The sequence below is a fragment of the Dermacentor albipictus genome, chromosome 5 (genome assembly GCF_038994185.2).
Source record: "Dermacentor albipictus isolate Rhodes 1998 colony chromosome 5, USDA_Dalb.pri_finalv2, whole genome shotgun sequence".
Taxonomy (NCBI): Eukaryota; Metazoa; Arthropoda; class Arachnida; order Ixodida; family Ixodidae; genus Dermacentor; species Dermacentor albipictus.
The window spans coordinates 38,468,036-38,484,814 of NC_091825.1; the positions used below are offsets into that span (position 1 = coordinate 38,468,036).

At 48.5% G+C, this 16,779-nt stretch overlaps 1 protein-coding gene across 1 annotated transcript in view; it reads left to right on the forward strand.

Annotated features, from left to right (window-relative positions):
• Positions 1-16,415, forward strand: part of LOC135909520 (uncharacterized) — a 78,868-nt gene extending 62,453 nt beyond the window's left edge. Inside the window, exon 6 of the mRNA XM_065441501.1 lies at positions 16,279-16,415. Coding sequence (XP_065297573.1) covers positions 16,279-16,415 — 137 coding nt within the window. The remainder of the gene's footprint in view (positions 1-16,278) is intronic.
• The last annotated feature ends 364 nt before the right edge of the window (positions 16,416-16,779 follow it).

Below are 16,779 nucleotides of genomic sequence, written 5' to 3' on the forward strand. Positions count from 1 at the left end.
AAATGGTCCAAGTAAATCCACTCCTATTTGTTCAAATGGCGCTGTTGGTGGCTGTATCGGTTGCAGAAAACCGGCTGGTTTGAGTGGTGGTGTTTTGCGTCTTTGACAATCTCGGCCCGATTTGACATAGTGCTGCACTGAATTCATCAACTTCGGCCAGTAATATTTCTGGCGGATTCTCGCCAGAGTCCTACTAACGCCTAAGTGGCCAGCTGCAGGGTCATCATAGCAAGCTTCTAAGATTTCAGCTCGCAGCGATGATGGTACGAGAAGTAGAAACGTCTCACCACTGTGCTCGAAGTTTCGTTTGTAGAGGACGTTGTTCCGGAGGACATACGAACACAATCCGCGAACGAAAACTCGAGGCACTTTCACTTGTCGACCCTCCAGGTACTCGATGAGCAGGAGTAATTCCGGATCAGTACGCTGATGATGAGCCATTTCCGTCGTCTTCACAGCCCCAAGAAATGGGAAATCTTGCTCGTATTCAGGTGACGTAGTTTCGATTGGTGCGCGTGATAAGCAGTCAGCATCATTGTGCTTGAGACCAGACTTGTAAACGACCGTGATGTCATACTCCTGGAGACGCAAACTCCATCTAGCGAGTCTTCCAGAAGGGTCCTTGAGGTTCGCGAGCCAGCACAATGAGTGATGGTCGCTTATGGCTCGAAACGGTCTGCCATATAAGTAAGGCCGGAACTTACTGATGGCCCATATAACCGCCAGGCATTCCTTTTCTGTAGCTGAGTAATTTGTCTCGGCTTTCGATAAGGTACGGCTTGCGTACGCAATGACTTTTTCTTCTCCATTCTGCCACTGAATAAGTATGGCACCGAGACCAACGTTACTCGCGTCGGTGTGGATGTCCGTTTCGGCATTTTCATCAAAATGGGCAAGTATAGGAGGACTCTGCAAACGCTGTCGTAGTTCAGAGAAGGCGTCTTCTTGTTCTTTCTCCCACGAAAAAGGGACTTCTTCTTTTGTCAGTCGCGTGAGTGGTTCGGCAATTTTAGAAAAATTTTCTACGAAACGCCTGTAGTAGGCACGCAGTCCCAGGAAACGTCTAATAGCTTTTTTGTCTCTTGGCTTCGGAAACATTTCTACTGCAGTGATCTTCTCAGGATCGGGACGGACGCCTTCAGCACTGACAATGTGTCCGAGGAAGCGGAGCTCGCGAAAGCCGAAGTGGCATTTTTCAGGTTTTATGGTCAATCCCGCCGGGCGAATAGCATCCAGAACTGCTCTCAGTCGCTGCACGTGCTGCTCGAATGTAGTGGAGAAGATCACCACATCATCAAGGTAGACGAGGCACGACTGCCATTTCAGTCCGGAGAGAACCGTGTCCATCATCCGTTGGAATGTGGCTGGCGCAGAACACAGACCAAATGGAAGCACCTTAAACTCGTATAAACCATCCGGTGTCACAAATGCCGTTTTTTCGCGATCTCGCTCGTCCACTTCTATCTGCCAGTATCCGCTTTTGAGATCCAGAGAAGAGAAGAAGTAAGCATTGCGTAGTTTATCCAAGGTGTCGTCGATGCGGAGGAGACGATAAACATCCCGCTTCGTGACGAGGTTGAGTTTCCTGTAGTCAACACAAAACCGTAGGGTGTTATCCTTCTTTTTGACTAGGACTACCGGAGATGCCCATGGACTATTGGATGGTTGTATTACATTGTCCTTGAGCATTTCCTGTACTTGACTTCTTATCGCTTCTCTTTCCTTTGGAGCTACTCGATACGGGTGTTGGCGAACTGGTCTTGCAGGTTCTTCGACCACAATGCGGTGTTTTGCGACGGGAGTACGACGGACTTTCGATGAAGTCGAAAAGCATTCCGCAAACTCTGTGACCAAGTTCACAATCTCATCTCTTTGTAGTGATGACAGCTCTCGGTCAATGTCGATAGAGGTAAGGACACTGTCTAAGGTGGCAGAAGCTGGTGATGCTGCATCGAGGGTTGACACATCTGCAAATTGTGCATAGTCATGAAGAGACGCTATGGCTGTTCCCTTCGCCACTTGTTGTGCCTCATTGCCAAAGTTAGTCAAAAGGACGTCCGCATATCCGTTACGCAGGTGAACTAGGCCTCTTGCCACGCATATTTGCTTTTCCAGTAGCAGCCCGATATCTCCGTCTGCAAGTCCCTCATAGTCACGAAATATGTCGCTCCTTACAACGACAGTCATACTGCACCGTGCCGGCACCGTCACGTCTTCATCCACAATACGGAGAGAGGAAATATGTGGCTCTTCTGTATCAGAAATGGTAACAGCGTTTTCTGTGGAAAACAACACGCGTGATTCTTGCAAGTCGATAATTACGCCATTCCTTCGCAAAAAGTCCATGCCCAGTATCAGATCACGGGAACACTCAGGGAGAACAATAAAGCTGCTGACGTATGTAAAGCCTCTAATTCCGATTCTTGCTGTGCACATTCCTACGGGGTCGACTAAGTGTCCCCCCGCTGTACGTATTGGAGATCCGGTCCAATGGGTCAATACCTTTTTCAATTTTCTGGCGAGTACACTGCTAATAACTGAATAGTCCGCACCAGTGTCTATCAATGCAGTCACTTCGAAGTCGTCGATGATGACGCGCAACTCGGAAGTAACGGTGTCATCACTGCACTTGTCCGTCGTTTCGTCACTGCCGTCGTCTTGTCGCATTGGCGATGGAGGGCCTTCGGTGTTCCGAGCGTCAGCGGCCTTGCCTCCACAGGTCGCTGGCTCTAGTTTTCCCGTCGCGGACTTTGGGGGCGTCGCCTCGGTGAAATGGAAGCGGGACGCGGACTGGGCGATCTATAACGCATAGGCGCTGCTGATCGAGGTTCATGTTGCTGGGTGTTCCGAACAGTTTGGCGCGTAGATAAAAATGCCTCAATCTCATAAGGGCGCTCACCGTTTCGGGGGCAAGGTGCATTCACAGAAAAACCATGCAGTCCTACTCGGCGATACTGGCATTCCCGGTATAGGTGACCAGCCTCTCCACAGTGATAGCAGAGGGGACGCCGGTCTGCAGTGCGCCACACATCGCTTTTACGTGGGCTTCCTTCTGGCATGGGCTGCACATTGCGAGGAAGTACCTGGGGTATTGTGGCCGTTCGTCCAAAGTCTGCGCGTCCTAGGTCCTGACGTAAAGCTTGGGCGTACGACATCCGCGGCTGACGCTCTGGCTGTGCGTGGGGCCGTACCTGAGGCTCTGGCTCACAAATTACTTGCCGGACTCCTTCACGTATAACATCAGCAAGTGAGGACACCGTAGGAGGGCTTTGGGCCCGCTGCAGTTTCTGCAGCTCTTCTCGTACGACGGACCTCACCATTTCGCGTAGGATGTCCATGTTGTTGGGGAGGGCTCCTGACCCAACGTCAAATGATGCGACGCATACATCTCTGTTGTACTGCCGCGCACGCTGCTGCAGCGTCTTCTCCATCGTCGTCGCCTCTAATCGAAATTCGGCTACAGAGAGGGGCGGATTACGAACCAGGCCGGCAAAGAGTTCCTGTTTCACACCGCGCATTAGGTGCCGCAATTTCTTGTCCTCAGCCATGTTTGGGTCGGCTCGGCGGAAGAGGTGGGTCATGTCTTCAATGTACATGGTCACACTTTCGTTGTTCCGCTGGTTCCTCGCCTGAAGAGCGGTTTCTACCCTCTCCCGGCGGTCCGTGCTCGGGTATGTAGCTAGCAGCTCTCGTCGGAAGTCGTTCTACGATGATAGCGACGCTTCGTGGTTCTGAAACCACGTGCGTGCAGATTCCTCCAGCGCGAAGTACACATACCGGAGTTTCGTTGACTCGTCCCAACCGTTACACCTGGCGACACGCTCGAAGTTTCGAGCTTTCCTCGGCATCCTCAAATGTGTCTCTGTGGAAGGATTCTGGCGTCCGGGGTGAGTCAACGACGACGTGAGAAGGGGTTATTTGAGTATCCATCACACTAGTACCTCGGCTGGCTGCCGCCGCTGCCCTTGGTGAATCGGCGAGAGGACCAAACTCGGGGGCCTCACCTCGTATGCGGCGACTCGTTACAACTCGCGATGCTGGCGGCAATATTTATTACCCATATCACGTAAAAAGTATGCATAAAGTAATAGCTACAGTTTATTTCAGTCTCCATTATATCGCTCACTGCACATCGGCTTACGTGGACTTGCCGAGCTTGCAGGAGCTCGCAATATGATTATTCCTCCACTCCAAGCCTTCGTTGGCTCCCGCTTAATGTTCAGCTAAGTGAGAGACGAGTTTTTGTGTCTTCGAATAACTGTCGACCCTGTGGGTGCCCCAGTGAGAAGCCAGACTTTACGAAACGAATTGCATGTAAGTATTTACTTATAATCAAAAATACATTTTTAAAGGTATTGTAACGGATGAATTAGCTTCTTTACTCGGCAACGCTCACTGTCTAATAGCTATTTATTCAGCAAAAATTTTTACATTGACCGCCGCCATGAGACTCTGCTTGAGTGTCCTCCTCAGCTGCGGAAGAACGCGGCTTCAAATGCTCGTAGATAAACGGCTCTGGTTACCCGCCGGTTATCCAAATGAGCACAGAACCCATTGGTATGATTCCAGACTTTCATTAGAGGGGAACTGTCCTAGGGAAGGACCCCACGCCATGCGTAAGCGATCGAACTCTGTGGTCACAACACAATACCCTATTGAAATCTTATTGAAACCTTATTGACCAGGAAAGCTCTAAGAGGTGACTCACCTTCGAGCATTTGAATTTGGTGTGATCTACAGTAGTACGGGCACGGGTTTGTGTCATGAAGCTGCCTCGCGGATGCATATGTGCAGACGGCGAAATCTGGGCACTCAATGTTTATGTGTTTATCGTAATGCCCCATTAAACGCTGGCTGGCAAACGGGACCGGTGCTGCTATGGCTCGAACGAGATGGCTACTTCCCATTACAATTGTTTTTGTAGAAAGTCCAATGTTTACAGTCATGTGCCTAGAAAGTGAATATACTTCCCGTATTTCATGGACTAGTCTATAGACAATCTAAGGACTTATGGCCTTACACTTTTTGTACATTAGTCCATAAAATTTCTACGCCTACAGACTGTCTATAGGCTGCCTACATAGGTGGCAATTCGAAATTTTGCAGAGGGCTGTCCATAATAAGTATCTAGACAAATGTATATAGGCTGACTATAGATATTCTCTGTACACCAGTCTATACACCGTTTATGGACTTCTGGCCTTACACTTTTTGTAGATTGTGGTCCATAGAATAATTATAACGGTTTCCTGTCGACCAGTCTATAGGCACTCCACGTACTATTTGCCTCGGGGTCGAGGACGAGAGACGGACTCTTGGAGCATAGAAAGAGGCAACGAAAAGCTCTATACTATATGTACAGACGTAGCAGGCAGTATCATAGAAGTAGCGGTAAGAGCGCACCAGACCGATGGAATGCCTGCTGGCGACTCTCCCGCCTGACAATTGGCCGGTTCTGCCTGAAATTTGTTTGGCAGCCCATTGGGGCAGGAACGAGGCGGAGCGGGTGCGCACGTCGCCTGTGTCACATTCCTCTTTCGTCGTGACAGCAGTTTTGGTGCGGCGCGCCACCTGATTACTCGTCACGGGAAGGGGTCGGCAATTTCGTGGAAATTATGGAGGTTGGTACATATATATAGTTGTGCGTGTCGGCTTGACATGACTATGTCAAGGTTGTCAGTGGATGTTTGATGCTTAGCACAAGGGCAACGACTTCAGAAGAACGACGGACGAGCGCCAGTTGCCTCGATAACGAGCACGCAGTGTGGCACAACAGCATGCGCGCTGCCAGACAATGCACCCAGAAGTTGAGCTCTCTAACAGAACTCGGAAGAGTGGATGCGCTGGTTAAGCAGCGTCGATTACTGAATCGAGGGGTAGGCTTTTTTTTCCGCCGGTTGTCTTCTATGGTGTTAGGCCCTCATAAGGTCCGCTGGAACGACCGACAGTCAACAACGACAAACCACTCTGCCTAAAGCAAGCATCCTTCGAATGGTTTCCCGACGGCCATACTAAAATTACTGAACAAATCACGTTCTGAAATCTGGCTACTCTAAACAAAAGATAATAAAAAATAGTTTTCGAATAACCAGAGACATGAGTCCCAGAGAAAATTCCAGATACGGACCTTTCCTTAATTTTCAGCGTGGGGAGCATTAATCAAACGATAATCGCTTCGCAAGTGATTCTAGACTGTAATGCTGGCAGGTTGGTAAAGACAAATGTTACCGAAGGTGACTTAACTTTGTCCCCGAAAGCCATGACGCCAGGGCTGAGTGCTGCTAATCTGCGCTTCGGCGCCACTTAGCAAAAGTGCCGAACGACATCCGACAACTGTAACCACCAACCGAAATAACCCTCCGCTCGGAAAACTAGCAACACTTTTTAAAACCCAGAAACGGTTCTAACCAATTATGAAGCATAATACTTGAAGGCACGCAAACGACATAAAAGCAAGGTTGAGTCATAATTCTACACTGACACAAGACGGAAGACGGCGCGCTTCCTCCCGCTTTCGACTCTTACGCTCGCGAAATTGAGCCACGACCGTCAGATCAATCAACGGCTCAAGACCTTTAATTGCTATCGCAGTAAAACGTCTCTAAAACCGACCGTCAGCCAACGAGAGTTGGCAGAGCGATATTGCATGCATGCCGAAACGAATCAACAACGTTATACTGCCGCGTAAAAGTTAATTATACGCCATAAAGCCGTTGTTCCCGGCGGCTTCGAGTAGCTTGCGCCCAAGTGATCGGTAGGCGGACGTCTCCTATACTACGGGGAACGGGAAGCTCCAGGTATTCCAAAACAATTTTGGTTTTGTTTGGCCTATTAATGCATCTTTATTTGCGCACGTCACTTTGACGTAGTAAGTATCCGCGGTTATGTGACGTCGCGCGACAGAAAAGCGAAGTGGGCACAGCCCCATACCATTTCGCCAATAGCGGAGGGAAAAAAAGGCGAAAGCGTTGTGAAATCAGAAGTAATTATTTGTTGTTTGTTCGGTCTGATCGTGTATAATCAGCGTGGGCACGTCATGTCAGATGGTGAGTTCTCACGGTTTTCGTGGCAGAGTGGCGAAATTGAGGTAGGCCGAAAAGCTTTTGACTAATTGTAGAGGGATGAGTGCAGAAATGGAAAAGAAACAGTTTGAATAGCCTTGCGGTATAGCTCCCTTGTGCTGAACGTGGGCGTAGCGGAAGTTTCATTCGATCCTTTCTAATGGCCTACCCGCTTTAGCGTGGCAATAAAGGATTCGGCACATACCCTTAAGCATGCTTACGTGTCGGAATGCGAAAGCATTATTGTCCTTTGGTCAAATGCTTTATGTCAATGTTTTCGACATGCTTTAAAACTCTGTCTGATGCCTCGGCGTGTGTGTATGCGCATTTATTGGCTCCAGACCGGCTCAATTTATATACTCATGTCGTAACGTCGAGAGCCGATACGCAGTAGAAAGAGCACCGATGAAATCCGAAGAGCAAGTTACGCACGGGAGTCAGCGTGCTTACTTTATACCCGCTAGACATGGCGCCAATTCCGCCCCATTGGCTGCACCATCACATACACAATGACACTCGCCCCATGCGCACCTATAGTCACCCAGAACCGTGGCGCTGCCATGGCGTCAGGGAAGCGTGCACGTCCTGCACCACGGAGGCCCGGTTTCTGTTGCAACCCAGACCGAATTGTACCGAATTTTCCTTTCAAGCGATTAATTTACATTGTTTACAGGAACCTCCTTGAAAAATGCGACGCCAATCGGAGTATTTTTGACGTCTTTTTACTGGTTGCGCAAGTGGCCATTTTTGGCACCACTTTTCGGCCACAACAAATTTACGCGTAATGGTCCACATAATGTTTTGACCTTAAGATCTGACCTTGGTACAATGACTCAGTAGCCTTCGAGAGAAAGAAAATGACGCAGTAACTCATTCGAGAGTTGTGCCAGTTGCTCATCTTCACGCAGTCCGGTGTCATTGTCAATGTTACGAAACTTGATCCGGCCAGTATAAACGACAGCGCTGCACCAACACGAACTGGTGCAGAAGGTGGCTCAAGGTACATTGATCACGCAAGCAAAGTACTGCAAGTGGCGGCGCCTGGATCGTTGGTGAAGCTCCGATCATTATAAGCCGTTGTGGCTCCGAAGCGTTTTATCCACCCTCGTCGAACCATTATGAACTGTGAGCAAGCGTGCTCCACAGGCGGCTGCGTATGGTATGGCCGCGCGGTCCTTACATTAAAATCAGTCTGTGATTCGGACAGAGAGTGCCGACAGCTGCGCGTTCTGCATTTTGCCGAGTCCCTTTGAAGAGAGACCCACGGGCCCGCATGTCGAAAGCATTTTACAGAACAGGCAGGGTGTGGCACGTGTTGAAAGTTTCCTGAGCACTGTGTTCTCGCCTCTTGGTTTGTGTTGACGCAACACGCAGCCCTTAAGGTAATGTGGCTCAATGCAGCGGGCTCTATCTCGAAAGCGATGTTCTTACGTGACAGATAGACGGAGGGCTGCGCGGTTTTTCTTGTTAGGGAAGCACTGAAATGCTTGCGTATTTGAAAGAAAACACATTTAGAAGGATGGAGCTCCATCCCCTACGAGGAATCGAACCCAGTTCCGCAGCATGGCGAGCGAGTACCTTTCCTTGACACCATGAGCGGACATCACAGACTTTTCTGCATGGACCGAGGATCTCGTACAAGATGCGGAAAATGCTACGGTAGAAGCCCCCTTGAGGAGGAAGGTCCCACGCCAGACTCAAAATTAGTAGCCCTGCGGGAGAAACATCAGTACCTTCAGATTAGGTGATTGGGCAACAAATTCAACCACGATCTTAAAAAAAAAGCAATTTGCAATATTGGAAAAAAAATATAGCACTATTCTAACCAACTCAGCAATATGCAATGGCGACAGCTTTGACATAACGTCAATGGTAACCTGGGGACGAAGAACTTATGGACTTTCCTTAAGCACATACTTTAACCCGATGACTGGAAGAAAAGTGCCTCCGAGAAAGGAATCCACAAAAATGTTCACACTTTCCCTGGCGATGACGCGGCTCTAATGAAGACGCGGCTCTACCTACCACGCACAGCCTCATGCGCCGGGAAGGAAAAATTACAAACAAGGTGCTCGGAAATCGGGACGACCTATCAATTAAGAACATCACCAAATTATTCAACAAACATTGGCAGGAAGGCATCCTCGCACAATCATGATAGGATGCGATAGTAATCTTCAATTTGAAACCGGGGAAGGAACTCTAGCTGGAAAACATGAGACCAATTTCACTAACCTCCTGTTTAGGGAAGGCAATGGAACATGTGGTCGCCAGCACGCTTATGGACCACGCAGAAATCAACCAGCTCTTCTCGGCAACCATGATTGGATCGCGGCCTAAATTTTCCGTGCAGGACATCCTCTCGCAAAGTCAAAAAGATGTTCTCTATCCGGCACCCATCCATGCGACGAGAATCATACCCGGGCCTTACATGCACAAAGCATTCAATAAAGTTCCACACAGGGCCGTGCTCGAAAACGTCTCTTTGATAAACGTTGGCAATAGGGCTTATAAGTGCGTCTTTACCTTCGTCAAGGGGCGCACCATCACTCTGCATGTGGGGGAGTTCAAGAGTGACACCATAGAACTTACGAGACGGGGCATGCCACAAGGCGCCATGCTTTCCCCGTTTCTGTACAATGTCGCTATGAGATAGCTATCCTCCTATCTAGATGTGATCCCCCACGTGAAACATGCAATATACGCCGACGATGTCAATGTCTGCACCTGCACTGGGTCGCACAGTGAAACCAAGAGCACGCACGCCGAAGCGACTTAACCTACTCGCCGAAAAAGAGCAGGGTGCTCATCATTCGTAATAAAAGGGGAAAACGCTCAGACTGCAATATGCCTTCTAACATTTACGTACAAGTAGGCAGGAACCCGGTCCTGCCAATACACAAAATTCGCCTACTCGGCATGTGGATGCAACAGAACACGCACAGTCACGGAGTCATTAGCCTGCTTCAGGGGACAGCGAGGCAGCAAATAAACTCGTCCGAGGGGTGTAGAGTAGGCGGAACGGTGTAAAAGAAAAAGAAGCACATCAACTAATACAGGCCTTCCTAATCAGCAGGATAGCTTACGCGTGTCTTTATCTACTTGTTAAAAAAACTGACCAGTGGAAGAACAGCTTCATCCGCAGAGCCTATAAACAGACTCTTGGACTGCCAAGATAGACCAACAGTGATCGGCTGCTAGCTCTTGGCATTCACAATACGGCAGAGGAAATTAAAGAAGCACAGAAATGGTAACAGACGATCAGACTATCTGGAACTGCCATAGGACAGCAAATACACTGCGCCCTAGTGTAGAATCCCGTTTTAGACAACCCGCGTCGCTGCCGAATTCCCAATCACGTAGGCGTCAAAATTACCGCTACCCATTTCCCCCAAAACATGGGCAAAGACAAAACGGATCAACGTAAAGCGAGGGCAGACGCGCTCTGGGTGAGGTATTAAAAACAAACCGGTCATCTAGGCGGACCCCACTTGCGGGGCCAATGGCAGTTACACAATCGCTGCCGTTGATGGCAGGGGTCGGGCCATTAGCTCCACCACGATCAACACGTCCTCCATTGTGAAGGCGGAAGAGGCCCCAATGGCCATGCGCACTTCATTCCCTGGAGTTTTATTCGTTGCGTACGACTAATTCGGCAATAAGAACCTGCTATATTTGGACAATCGGACCCATTGCAAGCAGACATTCAAAAACTCAGGACACAATCCGTCTAATGTGGGTGCCAACTAATGTTGGCAACCTGCTTTTCCTTACCCTGCTCGGGCCGCTCAAATAGCGACCCGAGCAGCAGATAGCGGGTAGGTGGGATCGCTCGACCAGGATGGCCGGCTTGAACCCATGCTCACATATCCCGAATACACGCAATTGTACAAGGATTCGCGCAGAACGTATCCGTTCCCGAGCACGATTCTCTCCCGGGAGCATGCCATGACTCTACGGCGGGTACAGGCTCAATCCGTGCTAAGCCGGGAAAGGTTGGCTGAAATTTCCAAGCAAGAGATGAAACCTAACTGCAGGCACTGCAAAACAGTAACCGTTAGCAGAAGTCGCAAGCTTTGGGGTGCCCATCCAACCTCTCGCAAAGGACCATTCTTCTGCAAGCCCCCACACTCGAAGCGTGAGAGCGTGCAATCAAGATGGACGACCCAGAATACGAACTCATGCGGGCAGAGGGGGCTAACTACTTCGCGGCCACATGACCTCCACGTTAACTCCTCCGTCGAGATCTCACACAGGTCAAACATCGCACCTTCATGAATTCTGTCAAGGTCTGAACTATTAATTTATGCTGACAATAAAGTTTACTTCTCTCTGTCCTCCCATGGCACCACGCCAACAATGGGGCAAGGGAAGCGTAATACGTGCCACAAAGGAGGCAGCGTACAGAATGGAATCCGAGGTGTTTCATATCAAGAAGAATAGGAAAAATAAGTATGAGACAGGCGAGCAGTACTCGCGAGCGAATAACTTCGGCTACTTCAAAACGGAAATCCTTTTCCTTTGCTGATACTAATAAACCCCACACCACACGCCGCAGCAGTTAGGGTAGGTCTTAGGAAGAGACATTCATCAGCAGAAGAGGTTCAACAGCAGAAGAGGTTGATGTTAGGAAGCGGCGTCGTGCTGCAATAGAACGCCTTCACTACGCCGCTGAAACTGGCAGTCAGCAAACGCCGTTTCGCAAAACCGCGAACAGCCCAACGGCAAGAACTTGAGCGCATGCTACAGCTCATGCGAGAAGCAAATCGCCAAGGAGCCGCATGGCAAAGATCTGAGGAACGGGACCACAGGTTCCACAAGAAGCTAGAAGCAGAGCGCCAACGAATCGCTGCCCAAAGCCAAGTTCGTTATCCAACTAAGGATCCCGATAAGTAAATTGCCCTTATTAACATGACAAACGATAGAACGAAACTTGAACTAATATGCATGTGTGTGGGGTCAACAGTTTGTGAGTGTGAGTCTGTGTGTGTGTGCATGTGTGTGTTTTCGCGCTCGTGCGTTATATTTAGTGTGACGTGGGGCCTTATACGTGGAAAACAGTTCTGTGAGACGTGCTGAAGTGGTTGAAGTCGGTATGGACGGACTTTCTGCTGGCGTTCAGGCGGACAGAGCACTAAGCGAATGCGTGCTCGCGTGTTTGAGTCTGCGATCAGCCCCGGAGATCAATGTGTATTTCTGAATGTCCCAGTCACTAGCGTAACCTTATTGCAGTGTGATCCTCTAGTTCTAAGCTGCGGTTTAGGAGCAATGAAACATACGATATGATCGTGACAGCGTGGGTGTGGTTCTGCTACGATAGGAGCTGTGCTGTTGCATTTTGACAAGCTTTCCAACTGTTAGGAGCAGATTACATTGCGTGGCTACTTGGTTCGGTGGATGAGGTTTCCATTCATGAATAAAATTGTTTTGGCAGGTAATAACAGTATACCCTGCAGTATGAATTAAGCTTGTCCAGCAAAGCATCCGTTTGCGAACTGTGCGAGCGTCCTAAGCAGTGGTAGGCACTGGATTACAGATATCTTTATTCTATACAGCCTATGGTTTAAGCATGCGGCATCAACTTCTATAGATCCGTAAACGATGTGCGGCGTGACTATGCGAGGTTTGGCTGCGGTGGTAGCCCGTTTTCTCTTTCTTTTTCAAGAAAGAGGATGATAACCGATTTTTTTTGCTGGTTCACCAACCGCACTATATCGTTGTGTTGAGCAGCGCCATCGGCCTCATGCAGGAAGGCTAGCGTAGACATAAAGTTATTTCAAGCCTACTAGACTTGAAATGCCTAAGAACGATGCCGGTGTATCCCAATTATTTGACAGCGCCTGCCGCTTAGATGTTTCGTGGTTGCCTTAGGTTGGCCGCACACGAGCATGCACCCTTATGTGTTATGTTTTAGTCCCTACGCCAAGCGATCAGATAGAAAACAGATTTACCATTTCATGCTAACAATGCAGAGACACCGGTTCTCTACGTTGAATTAAAACCTATATAGGCAAAATAGTTCACAACACACGGAAACACACACATACACTGCGGCTGATGATGCGCGTCACACGTTTGCGCCCCCAAGCAATGCCTCCGCGTACTGTCATTACCGATGCACCGAAAGACTTCCCTGACGACCTTATCAGAACGGACATTGCGGAAATTTCACAAAGTACAATCTGAAACATTTCGAAATCGTTCCGCAGCACGCGACAGCAATACTCTCAAGGAGCGCTGCGCCGGATCGCACAAGCTAGAGAGGAGGACTGCTGGGCGCGTTCCCCTTTCCCCCTCACCCGATGAAAAGGTCTATACATGGAAGGAGCACGGCAGAGAAAAAAACAGACATGAAGAACTCATTTGGACCATACCGCGTCGAATGTGCACAATGCCCTCTGGGGCTCCCGGATCGTCGCCATATAAGCCTCTTGACAGCTGTAATTATCGGTGATCCCTCGTAGGCGCTTACCTTTTTACCAACGTGCAAGTCCAGAAGGAAATTAGATAGAATGGAAGAGAGGAGGGAGGAGAGGAAGGAGGAGAGGAGGCAGGGAACGGGTAGAGCCGACGTAGTCGCGAAACGAGGGTATAGGCGTCTGCATGCCAAGTTTTGTTCTAGAAGAGAGCGCTCGTTTCTCCCCTGGCAAAACGATTTCTCCTACCACCAGTGTACGTTTCCGCCGCTTCCTTTCAAGGCAGCGTTTGCACTTAGCCCGTGCTGTGTGCGAAAGGTCTCTTGTTGCGACGGCGTCTCTTCGGATTACTGGAAATTGTTAATGTATTGTTAACTGCCACAGCAGCAATGTAAACACAAAACGGTTGATACCACCAGTTAAATTCTGCCGATTCACAAGAAAATGGTACGAGAAAAGCAGACTGCAACATCGATTAAACTGCGGTGTGCCGAACAAAGTAAGTAAACAACTGGCAAACGAAGCGGCCTCGCTGATTTATCACTCCTGAGCGTATGACGGTTCGTACAGGTATTCCACATGAATTCCGTGATTACTGGGTACAGAATCCTTTTACTAAAATAAAACCTTGCAGTTGTTAGACCAGCGCTTGCCCTGTCTTGTTTCTCGTGTTTCCTTTTTGTGTGCGTCGACGAAGAATGGAAACCACTTCTCTTGCATGCGCTAGCAGTGGTCGGAGTTCACGCGTGCCGAGAAATTGAATATGTGCACGGTGCATTGAACATGACCGCAGTTCATTCCTGCATCACCACTGCGCCATACGATCGAGTTATTGGCCAATACACGCCCGCGTCTTGGTCGCGCCGGCATTGCTGAAGCAGACATCATTTTTATGCTTTCAACTTCCGTCTCTCGACCACTGTTAAAAAATTTCCAAGCTATTTACGATGCTGCTTCTATTCTATATTGTAGGGTACGTACTAGTGAAAGTTGTGCGTGCAAGTCGTATTTGTTCTATGCAGCGATATATTTTGTTTATTTCCGCAGAGGGTCGAAGGATGTCCCTTGTTGCCAACAGAGACCACGGGGATTCGTAGCAAACATATTCTGGGAAACTGCAAAAATGACTTTAGCCAACACGCATCATATATGCTGATGATTTTTCCGGTGGTACATACGATGTCGTTTCCGGTTACCTGCTTCGCGTCACTTACATGGCTAAACAGACGCTGCCCTGTCACCGCATTGCAGCCATGAAATAATCGTCAAGCGCACCGTTCTTCCTAAATGTGAGAAGTCAAAGAAACGCTGGATAAAATGAAGTTGAAAGTACGGTAGGGTGTGTTTCTGGCCATTTCGGAAAAATAAAACCATGCAAATATGTCTAGCGGACAACTTACGCAGGGCGTGCAGAGCAGAGCCTCAATAATTAAAGCCCACCGCCGGGTCTCACAACGGAAGCAGTCGCACATCAAATCAACGCTTAATTCTGTGCCCGCCGCGATAGCATTGCGGCTATGGCGTTGCCCGAATTCGCAGATTTGACTGAGGCAGCTACATTTCGACGGGAGCGAAATAAAAAACGCTCGCGAACTTTGCTTTTAGGACACCTTAAAGAACACGGTGCCAAAATTAATCCGGAGTGCAGCCCTATGGCGTGCCTCATAATCCGATTGTTGTTTTGGCACGTAAAACCCCATAATCCAATTCAAGTTTAATGCTTCTGTCAGGATGCGATGTGCCATGTGAAGCAATGACAATGCTCAACCCTCTCAGAGGTTGTGAAAGATGGCGCACAACAACGCCTGAAGCCAAGACCTCTCCCTTTGTGTTTTCTGCACTACGCAGACAAACAGCAGTGGTGCATGCAAAGTAACATTTTATATAAAGTCACCACTCTTGCGTTTCAAGAACGTTGAAGAAATCAAATATTTGCTGCCAGCATCACCGCTCATTATGGTGAAGCAAAGCAAACAGCACAGAAAGCTTCGCTTACATAGATGCCCACTGTGCGTGGGATCTGCGTAATGTTTTAACCGTCCGTTTTGAAAAAGTTCAACAAAGCATTTCTTTTCTAAAAAAAAAAAACATCTGTTTCTTTCCTTGAGCCTGGGACCTCTTTGGGTCCCAGGTGTGACAAGGGTAGGTCGAGGGTGCGTTGCAGGTTCCCGAGCTTACAGCGGATGTGCCATTGAGCTGGGACACCTTCTGCACTATCACCAGGATCGGCCCCCATCATAGTTTTTGCCTATGCACATCACGAAACGCTGGAAACTAGCCTAAGACAGCTCTGCTGTAAATGTCCCGATACAGCTTTGTGTTCCTTGATACGTGCTACATAAGTGTTTTTCCGAGCTTGAAAGAAGCCCGAGTATACATGTAAAATTGTAGCGCGACTGGCGGCTCGACGCGCTCTGACTGTATTCGCGAGCTTCTTTCATGCTCGGAAAAACACTTTTATGTGGGAGGTATTGAGCAACAAAGATCTGTATCGGGAGTTTCTAATGTTGCTCTAGAATGTCCTGACTGACACTTTTCATCTAACTATAATAATTGACAAGTTCAGTTATTAATTAAGACTAATTGTCTGATTAGGCGGAATGCAAAATTTAATGTATCTCCAAGCGATGGCAAACATTTATTGCCTTCTGTCCAGCTATGGAGCATTTGCACATTTTTAATGTTTTGGTCATGTTAAGTGAAACATCCCCTATATGTAAACTATGGTGCCAGCCACGTGAAACACCTAGTATGCTTCGACGTTACATGTCCCATACTTGTGACTCTTCCAATGAACGCAGGTTGCGAGGTTTGGGTCCGCTTGGACAAAGTCAACGAAATCAACAGCCTGTGCTTCTTCATCTACGACCTGCTGTGCGGCCCCGAAAAATACATAACCTACGACCCGGATACCTGTAGGAATGTAACTATCACTTGAAAATAAAGACAATGCAACATCACTCGGAGAAATCGACCATTTGTGAATGCAAAACATCTCATCCATTGAGACTGTGAAAAGCCTTTTTATTTCTCCATGGCCAGCTGCCTCTCTCCAACATGGCGATTCGGCAACTCACATAAGGAGGTCTTCTGCGAAAGAAGAATTTTTTTTATTTGTCATTCGCGTGTGCTAAGCATATCATTATCGTTTCCAATGGTATCCTTGGAATGTCTGCAAGGGTGTCATGATTTCCCTAATAGAAAATAAACCTCTTGCTAATAGCTTCTTGTCATCCACCGTTATATAATCAACGATCTTGCATTGGCCCTTATGCGCAAGCAAGGCAAGATCTACACAACTA